At 37.3% G+C, this 13,689-nt stretch overlaps 1 protein-coding gene and 1 non-coding gene across 2 annotated transcripts in view; one reads left to right on the top strand and one right to left on the bottom strand.

Annotated features, from left to right (window-relative positions):
* The window catches only part of LOC130839599 (EF-hand calcium-binding domain-containing protein 13-like), a 171,078-nt gene extending 163,972 nt beyond the window's left edge, over positions 1 to 7,106 (top strand). Inside the window, 3 exon segments of the mRNA XM_057713837.1 lie at positions 3,599 to 3,653; positions 4,517 to 4,615; positions 7,048 to 7,106. Coding sequence (XP_057569820.1) covers positions 3,599 to 3,653; positions 4,517 to 4,615; positions 7,048 to 7,106 — 213 coding nt within the window.
* LOC130841161 (U6 spliceosomal RNA) lies at positions 1,171 to 1,277 on the bottom strand. The gene has a single exon (XR_009050197.1). It is a non-coding gene; the product is annotated as a U6 spliceosomal RNA (small nuclear RNA).
* Positions 7,107 to 13,689: the final 6,583 nt, after the last annotated feature.

Below are 13,689 nucleotides of genomic sequence, written 5' to 3'. Positions count from 1 at the left end.
GTTGTGACAACATTTGCAATTAAAGACAATAGCTGTATAAAAAATTTGAGATAATAAGGGAAATATGAACACAAACTAGATATTTGATAATATGAGGAATGTTTAAAATTTTTAGCATGATAATGGTTTAATAGTCATATTTTTTAAACTGTCCTTATATTTACAAATGATGTGATATGATGTCTGAGATTTGCTTCTAAATAATCAGGTAGTACCTGGTAGTCTCAGGTAGTACAGGAGTAGATGGGAGGTATAGAAAGAATACGAGTGGACTTGAGATTAGCAGCAAGTCATCATATTACTAACTTAAATGAAAAATGTCCTAATTGTTCCACTTTGATTTCATTTGGAAAGGCTATTGTGCAAAATTCTAAAACAAATTTTAACCTTCAAAATGTATTTATGCAGTGTTGGAACCTTTCACAGTGTTTATAAATTATTATTTGTCTTTTATTATAGCTGAGGGAAAAATAAATCAGAGGAGACTGACAAATACAATGGAAGCTCTTAAAGCTAAGATAGAAAGGCAGTAAAACGGATCCTTTTGCTTTGATTCTTACACTGTTTCCTAGTAGTTAGGTTGTTAATCCTGCCACCCTCTATGTATTAATTATTTTTATTATTTATTTAGGTTTATCAGTTAATATACCATGATAAACTATTTTGTATCTTGGGGAAAAGTTCCAATTTTGATAGGTGAGGAAGAAATCAAGCTCTGGGTCTAAGCAGCAAAAAGTGAAGTAGAGAACTGAGGACTATCAGAAATGGAGACTATCCAGATAGTCTGGACAAAAAAATAAATCTTATTTATTGATCTAAAGTTTTATATTAGGTTGTCTGCCTTAAGTGCTGTAATTCATTTAGTTAGTCAACATTTGCTGAGTTCTTTAGGTGCAGAAGATACAGAGGGGAAGCAGACAATGTTCCTGCTTTCATGGAGCTCTCGTTTTCTTAGTAGGTGAGGGAGAAATTAATAAATCAAAAAATTAAATAATTTGAGAAAGCAATAAGTGCTATAAAAGAAAAAGATAGTAATAGGATCAAGAGTGGCAGGGCTACATTAGGTAAGTTAGGAAATGCCTAATAGAGGAAGGGGACATTTGAGCTGAGATTTGGGCTCAGCCTCCTTTTAGAATTTTGTGTTGAGTAGGCTTTCTTTTTTTTTTTTTTTTAAGTATGGAACACGTCACAAATTTGCGTGTCATCCTTGCTCAGGGGCCATGCTAATCTTCTCTGTATCGTTCCAATTTTAGTATACGTGCTGCTGAAGCCAGCACGAGTAGGCTTTTTTTCAACATAAGCCTAATGAAATAAATTCTAATTCCAATTCTAATAATAAAACCTCATTGCCACTTGGATAGATTTTGAACATAGTAATGATAATACATAGACATTGTTTTCATGTTGTACAGTCATAACATCTTTTTCATAGTTCTTTCTCTTTCCTAAGAGGGAAATGATGATGTGAATAATCTTGACATAAAGAAATTGAAGAATCATCATACAATTGGCCAGCTGATTTTGGCCATCATAGATACCACTGGTTTTTTTCCAAAGGGGATTTGGGATTGTGGGTTTATGATTTCACATTCCTAAAACTCTAGTTTTTTAGTTTCCTGAAGACAGTTGATATATGTGTTATGAGAACGCAGTCCTAAAGCAAGCAATTTCTAGGTCTGTACCTGTTTGATAAAATATGTTAAGAAAAGCATTAGCTAGATATAACTGTTTTGAAAGAGGAAACTGTTTTGTGATTTAGTTTTTAGTAGTGTATATTTTTACTAGCAAACCATTCATTCGTGGGTTTTGCCATCAAGACTGAACAATATTTAATGGTATTGTGGAATTGGTGACAGGCCTAAAGTGTGAATACAGAAAAGACAGAAATGAGTCTAAGAGGAACAGAAGGAGAAAGTAGGAAAGTATTCAGAAAGAGAAAAAAAAAACTTAAATAGGTTTTATATATAGCAGGATCAAATTTAACACAGTACAAATATCAGTGTGCAATAAGTGAGAGTGGTGTTCTTTATTTTTTCTAACTGACTTCATTCCTCTCTTAATCCCCATCCTATTCTGGCCATGAGTGGGAGATGGTAGAAGGTGAGAGGGCAGACTTAAATTAGCCAATTAAAAGTAATCTAATTTATTCTGGTTTAAAGTAAAAAAGTCTCTTTTTGGTTGACCTAGTTTATTTTAGAAAATCCTCAGTTTTTCAAGCCCTTTCCCCACTTCCCCTCATAAAGGCATCCCACTATAAGGGAAATCTTGGATGTCCTCCTGGTGGTAGAGTAGGGCAGCAGATCTTGTGTTGTCCTCTGGGTTCTTGATAGCCTCTTTCACAATGTCTCATATTTCATGAGTCCTGAACATCCTGGTGACCTCTCCTGCTGAAGTGTACTGCTTGAGAAACTTGTGGTCTGTTTTCTTAGCAAAGTGAAGGTTCTATGGTCCTTCACTAAGTTGGCTAAGCTTTAGCACTCACTGGTGATGAGGTCCTTTGAGCCTCAGTCGAGTATTCTATTAGTCCCCAGACTGTGCTATCTATCCCATAGCCTCTGCTAGGGATTATCTTTCCCTTTGACTTGGAGACTCATTCACCTCTATCTCTGAGATACTTTACACATTACTCACTAGGAGTACATGGAATAACTGAATATCTTCTATATCATGCAAAAACCCAAAGGGGCAAAGGGGCATTTCCAGCCCTCTCTTTGCCTACGCATACCATGCCACAATATCTATTCTGGTGACATTGGCATTGCTGTCTGAGCACCCCTAAGATGGTAACATCACAGAGTTCCAAATAGGAAGCAAGATACAAAGTTCTGTTTTTTACTTCCTTCATTTTATAATATCCTCACTCCCATCCCATTAACATATCTTCTATTTTACCTCTTTTCAAGGTTTGACTTAGAGAGGAGTGTTGGGGTAGACTTAGACAGGGAGGGGGCAGCAGGCAGCAAGAACACTTAAACCTTCTTTCTCTACAAAGAGAGGGAGGAAAGCAGGGAAGGGAAAGAGGAAGGGAAGGAGGGAAAAAAGAAAGAAAGAAAAGAAAGGTATATCTTTATCTCTATTTCTCCTCCCAGTTGCATTTTCTTAAGCCATAGAGCAGACTTTTCCTGTCCTCTTCTTATCAAACAGGGTGTGAAAAGGAAGAGGAAAGGCGCTTCCCTATGTCATCCTTTGGTCTTTCAACCGACTAGTTTACATTAATACTTAATGTCAGATCTTCAAGTTTGCTTTGTAAAAGTGGCTTTTGAAAATTAAAAATACTTTCTTCTCCCCCCCCCCCCCGAGTGATATAAATTCTGTGACTGAATAGGGAAAGTTTTCATAGAAGAAAGGAAATATGAAGAAGAAAGATGCATTAGTACAATTTAAAATCTTACACCTGTACAATATATTTCAGCATGACAGGACATTGCTAACAATTGCTTCAGAGGTGAAAAGATTTTGGCCCAGCTCGCATATTTTTAGGGAGATGAGTATTCCTAATCTACAAGGCAAATCAGAAAAGTGCTTCTTTATGAAACTTAAACTGTCTCATGAATTCCATTTCTCTTTCTCTGTTAGTTGAATTTTCCTTTATCTTTAGCTAATAGGAATGGTGCATCATAGTGAAATCTTGGCTGGTTTGAAACCTTTCAGAGGTAAGATGGATGATAAATTAACAACTCTCAAATTATCTCCTAATATCTTATTTCCTAATCATTTGATAAGGAATTCTGCTACTCTCCAACATAATGGATCCAATATAATTTAAATTATGTTGGTAGATGTTTTGTGTTTTTGGTTTATTTATATTGGTCATATTGATATGAATTTTAATATACTTTCCTAAAGAAGAGACAGAATGTATTATTTGAGGTTGGTTGTGAAATGCAGAACAAGAGAATAATCATTCAGTGATTTTGGTTAACATAGGCAATGAATCTAGTTAGAGTTAAAAAAGGAAACCAATCCTACTTTGGCTCAGAGGTAGTAATTAAAGTGTATCAGGCACCTTCCATATGCCTGACAGAGTTCCAAGTCTTTTCATATATGTTACTTTATATTCATAGAAACTCCATGGGACAGATAGGATCATCTTCATTTCACATAACAGAAAACTGGGGCTCAAAGAAGTTGTGTTATTTACGTACATTCCAGTAGGTAATAAATAGTAGAGAACAATATTCAAACCCACGTGTTCTTACTTCAACCATAGTAATTTTCCCATTTCACTAGAACTGCCTATTTCTATCATAAAAATAATACATTGGGAAATGTATAATAATACATAAGAATAATACACTGTTCCTTTTAGGAATTTATGGTGTGTACGTTTATTCCTCCAGAAAGGTTTAATGACATGAGCTTAATTCTAACAGTATTGAATCTCTGCATAAACTTAGGTTCCAGGGATCTTGAATATTCCTTCCCCCCCCCCCCGCAAAATCTATAATGCATAGGCAAAATAAATGAAGAATTTTAGCATTAGTAAGAATTTTCATATTTATTTCTCTTTCCTAAGGAGAGATGGTAAATATCAGAGATCTGGACAACATACTAGGAAACATGGGCATTGAACTCACTAAAGAAGAACTTGGAGAGCTGAGAAGAAACGTTCCAGGTAATGGTGATTCATTGTAGATATGAAGAGTCCTTCAGGAAAGCTTGGTCTTGAGGGTTTTGTATGACTATTTCTGAAACCAGATTAATTTTGTGATGATAAAAACCTTGTAAAATTTCAGACAAAATTCAATTCTAGAGAACAAATCCTGTCTTCATTTTCTAAATCTGTGTAAAATACAAAGCACTTGTCTAGATTAATTCCAAGATCATCTTTCACATCTGTGAATATTCAGGAAGCAAAATTAAAAGGTGGAAAAGGAGATGAATGGAACACTCTAACTATATATCCTCTCCACATTTCCCATTCATTTCTGTATTCTGACTTAGCCCCTTAACACTGCTGAAACGCCTCTAAGGACACCAGTAACTTACTGTTTGCCATTACATTAGACATTACCCATTCTGTTTTTCTTGGGGCTTTCTCGTGTCTTTGATATTGATGATAATTCTGACCTTCTTGAGATTTATGTTCCCTTGGCTTCTGTGTGGTTCCCTCCACCTGAGTCTTCCCATTTCTCTCTGATTTTCATTTTACATACTCTCTCTGGGTAATCTCATCACTATCCATGGTTTTACCTATCACCTACATGCTTATGACTTCCAAATCTTTTTTAATTTGGAGTATGATTGCTTTGCAATGTTGTGTTAGCCTCCACTGCATACCAAAATGAATCAGCCATAGTCACACAGATATCCCCTCCCTTTTGGACTTCCCTCCCATTTAGGTTACCACAGTGCATTAGGTAGAGTTCCCTGTGCTATACAGTATGTTGTTTCTACACAGACTCTCTCCTGAGCTTCAAACTGGTATGTCCAGATGCCTGTTAAACATTTCCACTTGGATATTGCACAGAAGGCATTTTTTTCTCGACTTATTTAAAATTGAATTCACTATTTTTTGCCCAGTCTTTTAGTCCTGTATTCTCTCTCATTTGTGCTATCACTATTGCTGTCTAGTCACCTAAGCTAGATATATGGGATTCATTTTTTTATTCCCCCTTCTCCTATCTATCCCTTAATCTTGCATCTTAACTCTATCCATATAAACCTAAATTTCAAAATTGCCATACATAGATGGATAGATGGATGAATATGTGACAAACCAAGTATAGTAAAATGTTAATAGTAGAATCTAGATGGTGGACATTCATTGCACAATTCTTTCAACTTTGCTATATGTTTACAAATTTTCATAACAAAATACTGAAAAAATTCCATATTTAATTTCATCAGCATCTCTCTGTTCCTGCTGCCTCAGCCATATTTTAGGTCCTTTCTTTCCTGACTTCATGCACTACAATGGCTTCCACAAAACAGCCATCAGAGTGATCCATATAAAATGCAAATATGATGACATCATACCTGAGTTTAAAATCATTTAATGGCTTTCAGTCATGTACTAGGAAATTTCTTAAATTCCTTCATGTGGCAAACAAATTCCTTCCTGATCTGGATGCTGCTTATCTATTTAGTCTAGTAGTTTACCCTCAGTAACGTTGAACTTTCATTCCAGACAAACATATATCATGCTTTTCGTCACATTTTGCTTTGTTTATGCTCTCCCCACTATTCAGAGGGCCTCTCCTTCCCCCTTTTCTAACTCCTTATTGCTTATTAGACTTCAGAGCCACCTTTTCCAGAAAGCTTTCCCTTAATTACCCAGAATGTACTAAATACCTCTTCCCTGTGTTTTCACAATAATTGTACATATATTTTGCTACAAGTTTAATTATATGTTTCTATTTACTTGCTATCCTGTATTATATGTTTATATTTATTTGCTATCCTGTAACTTTAATGTGAGTTTTAGAAAAAGGGTATATTATTTACCTTTAGGAAAGGGCTTATTATTCCTCTTTCTATATCCAGTACCTAGCAGAATGCCTGACAGATAAATAGACATTCCATAAATGTTGAATGAGAGATGAACAAATAATTGAATAAATGAATGAATAAGTGAGTGATGACTAAAGAAAACAAGTAACTACTTTTGGTCAGGTCACTAATATTTACTTCTAGTATATTGTTACCATTTAACAGCAGCAATTCTGAGTGACATGGAAGATCAGAGTATGTTAGGAATAGACTGGAGATAAAAATATGAACTTTTTTTGACCAGCAATCCATGCTTGTGATTCATGACATTACCAGAATTTAGACTCTTCAGAGGATTAAGGGTGGTATTTTCTGTCATATTTATAAAGAGTATATTAGCCCAGGAAGAGCATATTTTACTCTCCGAACCTTACGGTCCAAGGGTCAAGGTCCAGCTTACTAAAATAGAATCAGTTTCTGAAAACTAAGAATTATGCACTTAAAGTGAGCCCAGAGGATGATGTGGGATAACAAAATTTAGCTAGCTTCAGGATTATTACTTACAAATCTTTTTTGTGAATTTGCTTTCTACCTCAATTATGCCTTATTTAATAGCTCAAGGGAAGACTGATCTGAAAACGTTGATGGATACAGTAGAAGTTATTACAGGTTAGTGAGATGTTACTATAAATTTAAGATCCTAATTCTTTACACTAAACTCTATTTTTTCTTTGACAAGTATTTTACTGAAGTATGACATGTATAATTACTATATTATGTAACCATGTGTCCAGCTTAAGAATTATTGCAAAATGAACTTATCCATTTAACTGTCACATGAATCAAGAAATAAGCATTATTAATAATCCAGAAGACCCCATATACCACTTCCTAGCGACTTCCTTAATACTTTCTAGAGGTTATTACATCCTTCATTCTAGGACCACAGGTAGTTTTATCTGTTTTTGAATTTTATGTAGATGGAACCATGTGATTTGTATTCCACTGTATTTATTTCACTAATTTCTTTCATTCAACATTATTTGTTTCCTTTTAGTAACAATTTTATTGAGATATAATTGACATACAATAAACTGCATTTATTTAAAGTGTACAATTTGATTTTTTTTCTTATTAGTCATCTATTTTATACATATTAATGTATATACGGCAATCCCAATCTACCAGTTCATTCCAGCCAAACCCCCTACCTCCTGCTTTCCCCTCTTGGTGTCCATATATTTGTTCTCTACATCTGTGTCTCTATTTCTGCCTTGCAAACTGGTTGATTTGTACCATTTTTCTAGATTCCACATATAGGCATTAATATATGATATTTGTTTTTCTTTTTCTGATACTTCATTTTGTATGACAGTCTCTGTGTCCATCCATGTCTCTACAAATGACCCAATTTTGTTCTGTTTTATGGCTGAATAATATTCCCTTGTATATACGTACCACATCTCTATCCATTCTTCTGTTGATAGACATTTAGTTTGCTTCCATGTCCTGGCTATTGTAAATAGTGCTGCAGTGAACATTGGGGTGCATGTGTCTTTTTGAATTATGATTTTCTCTGGGTATGTGCCCAGTAGTGGGATTGTTGGACCATATGGTAATTCTATTTTTACTTTTTTAAGGAACCTCCACACTGTCCTCTATAGTGGCTGTATCAATTTATATTCCTACCAACAGTGCAAGAGGATGTCCTTTTCTCCACACCCTCTCCAGCATTTACTGTTTGTAGATTTTCTGATGATGCTATTCTAAGCGGTGTGAGGTGATACCTCATAGTAGTTTTGATTTGCATTTCTCTAATAATTAGTGATGTTGAGCAGCTTTTCATGTGCCTCTTGGCCATCTGTATGTCTTCTTTGCAGAAATGACATTTAGGTTCTCTGTCTATTTTTTGATTGGGTTGTTTGTTTGCATGAACTGTTTATGTATTTTGGAGATTAATCCTTTGTTGATTCGTATGCAAATATTTTCTCCCATTCTGAGGGTTCTCTTTTCATCTTGTTTATAGTTTCCTTTGCTGTGCAAAAGCTTTTAAGTTTCATTAGGTCCCACTTGTTTATTTTTTATTTTATTTCCTTTACTCTAGGAGGTGGGTCAAAAAGGATCTTGCTGCGATTTATGTCAAAGAGTGTTCTGCCTATGTTTTCCTATAGTGTCTGGCCTTACATTTAGGTTTTTAATCCATTCTGAGTTTATTTTTGTGTATGGTGTTGGGAAGTGTTCTGATTTCATTCTTTTACATGTAGCTGTCCAATCTTCCCAGCACCACTTATTGAAGAGGCTGTCTTTTCTCCATTGTATATCCTTGCCTCCTTTGTCATAGAGTAGTTGCCCATAGGTGCATGGGTTTATCTCTGGGCTTTCTATCCTGTTCCATTGATGTATATTTCTGTTTTTGTACCAGTACACATATTGGTACTGTGTTAATTTTGTATCCTGCAACTTTACCAAATTCATTGATTAGCTCTAGTAGTTTTCTGGTGGCATCTTTAGGATTTTCTATGTATAGTATCGTGTCACCTGCGAACAGTGACAGTTTGACTTCTTTTCCAATTTGGATTCCTTTGATTTCTTTTTCTTCTCTGATTGCTGTGGCAAGGACTTGCAAACTATGTTAAATAGTAGTGGTGAGAGTGGACATCCTTGTCTTGCTCCTGATCTTAGAGGGAATGCTTGCAGTTTCTCCCATTGAGAATGATGTTTGCTGTGGGTTTGTTGTATATGGCTTTTATTATGTTGAGGTAGGTTCCCTCTATACCCACTCTCTGGAGAGTTTTTTATCATAAATGGGCAATGAATTTTGTCAAAAGCTTTTTCTGCATCTATTGAGATGATCATAAGGTTTTTATTCTTCAGTTTGTTAATATGCTGTATCACATTAACTGATTTGCATATAATGAAGGATCCTTGCATCCCTGGGATAAATCCCACTTGATTATTGTGTATGATCCTTTTTAAAGTGTTGTTGGATTCTGTTTGCTAGTATTTTGTTGAGGATTTTTGCATCTATATTCACCAGTGATATTGGTCTGTAATTTTCCTTTTTTGTAGTACCTTTGTCTGGTTTTGGTATCAGGGTGATGGTGGCCTCGTAGAATGAGTTTGGAAGTGCTCCTTCCTCTGTAAATTTTTGGAAGAGTTTGAGAAGGACGGGTGTTAGCTTTTCTCTAAAGGTTTGATAGAATTCACTTGTGAAGCCATCTGGCCCTGAACTTTTGTTTGTTGGAAGATTTTTAATCACAGTTTCAATTTCATTACTTGTGATTGGTGTTCATATTTTCTGTTTCTTCCTGGTTCAGTCTTGGAAGGTTATACCTTTCTGAGAATTTGTCCATTTCCTCCAAGTTGTCCATTTTATTGGCATATATTTGCTTGTAGTTGTCTCTTATGATGCTTTGTATTTCTGTGGTGTCTGTTGTAACTTCTCCTGTTTCATTTGTAATTTTATTGATTTGAATCCTCTCCCTCTTTTTCTTGATGAGTCTTGCTAAAGGTTTATCAATTTTATTTATCTTCTCAAAGAACCAGCTTTTAGTTTTATTGATCATTGCTATTGTTTTATTTGTTTCTATTTCATTTATTTCTGCTCTGATCTTTCGATTTCTTTCCTTCTACTAACTTTGGGTTTTGTTTGTTTTTCTTTCTCTAGTTCCTTTAGGTGTAAGGTTAGATTGTTTATTTGGGATGTTTCTTGTTTCTTGAGGTAGAATTGTATTGCTGTAAACTTCCCTCTTAGAACTGCTTTTGCTGCATCCCGTAAGTTTTGGATTGTTGTGTTTTTGTTGTCATTTGTCTCTAGGTGTTTTTGATTTCCTCTTTGGTTTCTTCAGTGATCTCTTGGTTATTTAGTAGTGTATTGTTTAGCCTCCATGTGTTTGTCTTTTTTACTGTTTCTTTTCCTGTAATTGATTTCTAATCTCATAGCATTGTGGTTGGAAAAGATGCTTGATATGGTCTCAATTTTCTTAAATTTACCAAGGCTTGTCGCGGTGATAGAGGGGTTTATGGAAGACTGTCCAAGCCCCAGACTAATGTCCAAGTGTTGGGTTAAACAAATACTAAGTCTAGGGAACACATACATATATAAGACATACAATTACTGAATCCATTAGGACGTAAGACTTTGGAAAGACCTGACAGAAGAACTCCAGTATGCTATCAGATATTCAGAGAGAAACCCAACAGAAATTGAAAACCAAAACAGAACAAAACAGAAACAAAAGCAAAAACAAACAAACAAATAACACCTTACCCATACAAACACTAATCCAGGGAGATATTGTAAGCTAGGATCAAATATCAAAAAGAGCTAGAGTACCTCCAGACAGAATGGAGATTCTCAGAATGAAATTAGACAAGTGTACTAAGAACTAAGATAAAGACAAATACCTAATATTAAATACCACGGTGGTGTGTCATCTGGAGAATAGAGCAAGGCGTCTGAGCAGATCAATAGTGTTGCTTTTAAGTATGTTAAGATAAAATAAACTAAAAATGGATGGGAGACGGGAACAGAAGAGTGTAGTGTGATTGGAAATATGCAAATAAAAAGAAAGGAATAGAAATGTATAAAAGATAGAGATGAAAGGAAGGTAGGAGAGCTATATAGTCCGTACTACCAAAAACTTAGCTAGAAATAGAAGTGTATATAAAAAGGCAAAAAAATAAAAATAGAATTAAAAATAGAATTTAAAAAAAGTTATAAAACTTGTAGATTCCTTAGGACTAAGATCGTAATTGATAAAGGAAAAAAAAAAAAAGAAAAAGAAAAAAAAAAAACAGAACTGATCCCAGAATGAACCAGTTCAATAGAATTGATACTAATATTTGTGTTTCCTTAGAGTATCAGCTGTAAGTGTCCTTCTACTCGCCTTGGGTTTTTTTGTATTCTTCTGTGACCAGCAGAGCTTCCCTTATTGTTCTTCTGTAAGCGTTGGTGTGTGGGGAGGGAGAGGGTACACTAGTGGCTCCTTCCCCTGGGAGTGAGTGAGCAGTGGCGCACTGTTGTTTCAGTCAGTCTCGGAGGTGCCTGTTGCAGAGGGACACCAGTGGCTCAGGTGTAAACAGAATGTGTCAGAGTTGGGCCTCTCTCCGGGCTTCTTTATTCTCGGCAGCCTCCCTGCTGCCGGCGTTCCAAGGGGTTTTAAGCTAGCCCTGCCCAAGGGCCTGAGGGTCCTTGTTATCCCTGAGCGCCTTAGGTGGCCCACAGGGGTCCCTCCACTGCCCGCTGCAGGCGCTGAAAGAAAGAGAGAGGCTATGCCCGCGGCTCCTTCCCCCTCCCTGTGAGCCTGCAGCATTCAGCTGCCATCATGGCCGAGCAGCTCTCAGGGGCAGGCACTCCTCGCCGCGGACCTCTTCCCTCCTGTCCTCTCGGTCCGTCACCCTGAACCAGCTCTCCGGTTCCCACGCTTCCGCTCCTGGACCCTCTGTTCAGCTGTGAATCGACATCTCAGTCTGGGAATGCTGAGCTGTGGTGCAGACCCCCCGTGTGTTTCTCACTCCCTCCCGTCTGCCACAGCTCAGCTGCTTCACCCTCTTTGAGCCATCGTAGATGCCTCCCTGCCAATTATGTCGGGATCCTTGCGGTGCTTTCTGGTGTCCGAGGTCGTCTGCTGGTGTTCAGTTGGTTCTCTGTGGGAATTATTGCGTCTTTTGGTGCATTCCCAATGAATCTGTGGAGAGGGATGCATTCCACGTCCCTCTACTTTTCTGCCATCTTTTCTCCCCCTATAAATACATTTTCCTTATCCACTCATCAGTTGATGGGCATTTGGGTTCTTTTTACCTGTTGGCTATAATAAACATTTCCAAGCAAACACAAAAGAGGAAAGAATAGTATAATTGTTCTTTCTCACATGTTCCTGTCACCTAGATTTAACAAGTATGAGGATTTTGTTATACTTGTTTCTTCTTTGTTTTTATTTTTCTGACTGAAATAGTTCAAAGCAAGTTCCAAAATCACTTTGTCTTGACATCCTTCAGTATGCATCTCTTAAAAATATGGACCATTTTTCCCTGGCTAGGGGTGGAGCCTGTGGGATGGAGCCTCTGGGGTGGAGCAGGATGCTGGACCGAGAGAGAATTTCCTAGCCCCAGAGAATATTTATCAGTGTGAGCTCTCCTGGAGTTTTCCATCTCGACACTGAGACCTGGCTCCGCTCAGTTGCCTGCAGGCTCCAGTGCTAGATGCCTCATTACAAACAACCAGCAAGACAGGGACACAGCCCCACTCATCAGCAGACAGGCTGCATAAAAAGTCATACTAAGCTCACAGACACCCCAAAACATACTCCCTGATGTGGCCCTGCCCATCAAAGGGACAAGACTTAGCTCCACCTACCAGAGTGCAGGCACTAGTCCCTCCCACCAGGAAGCCTACACAAGCCCCTAGACCAATCTCACCCACTAGGGGGCAGACACCAGATGCAAGAGGAACCACGACCCTGCAGCCTGTGGAAAGTAGACCACTGACACAGTAAGTTAGACAAAATGAGATGACAGAGGAATATCTTGCAGACAAAGGAGCAAGGTAACAACCCACAAGACCAAATAAATGACGAGGACATAGGCAATCTACCTAAAAAAGAATTCAGAGTAATGATAGTAAAGATGATCTAAGATCTCAGAAATAGAATGGAGGCACGGATCCAGAAGATACAAGAAATGTTTAACAAGGACCTAGAAGAACTAAAGAACAAACAAACAGTGATGAAGAACACAATTACTGAAGTGAAAAATGGACCAGAAGGAATCAATAGCCCTTAGTTGCTCCCCAGCACGTGGGGTCTTCCGGGCCCAGGCATCGAACCTGTGACCCCTGCATTGGCAGGCAGATCCTTAACCACTGCACCACCAAGGAATTCCCCCCATTCCTTTTTCAAGGACCTTTTCAATTCCTCTGAATAAGTAAGTGAGGCTTAGATTTCCCCAAACTTTCACTTTATAATTGTATGTCTTCTCTGATTGGCTTCTTGGTCTGGCTACTGCGCCCTGACCTTGCTGCCTAGTCTTACCTGTATTTCTTCACTCCCTGATTTAATCTTGATTGAATCAGAGAACTCTCCTCAGCTGTGACTCCAGGTACACTTACCTCCCGCTTCTGTACCTCTTTAACACTCTTCAATCCTGGCTCTACTCCCTGTGATTCAAGTGATTTGCTGTCAGACATTCTTTAATTTGCAAAAAAAAATCTGCCTGCTTCTAGTCTGCAACCATTTCACATAACCACTCAGATATTAC

This window comes from Hippopotamus amphibius, chromosome 17 (assembly GCF_030028045.1).
Source record: "Hippopotamus amphibius kiboko isolate mHipAmp2 chromosome 17, mHipAmp2.hap2, whole genome shotgun sequence".
Classification (NCBI taxonomy): domain Eukaryota; kingdom Metazoa; phylum Chordata; class Mammalia; order Artiodactyla; family Hippopotamidae; genus Hippopotamus; species Hippopotamus amphibius.
Note: the sequence above shows the minus strand (reverse complement) of the source record. Positions and strands in the feature narration are given on the sequence as shown.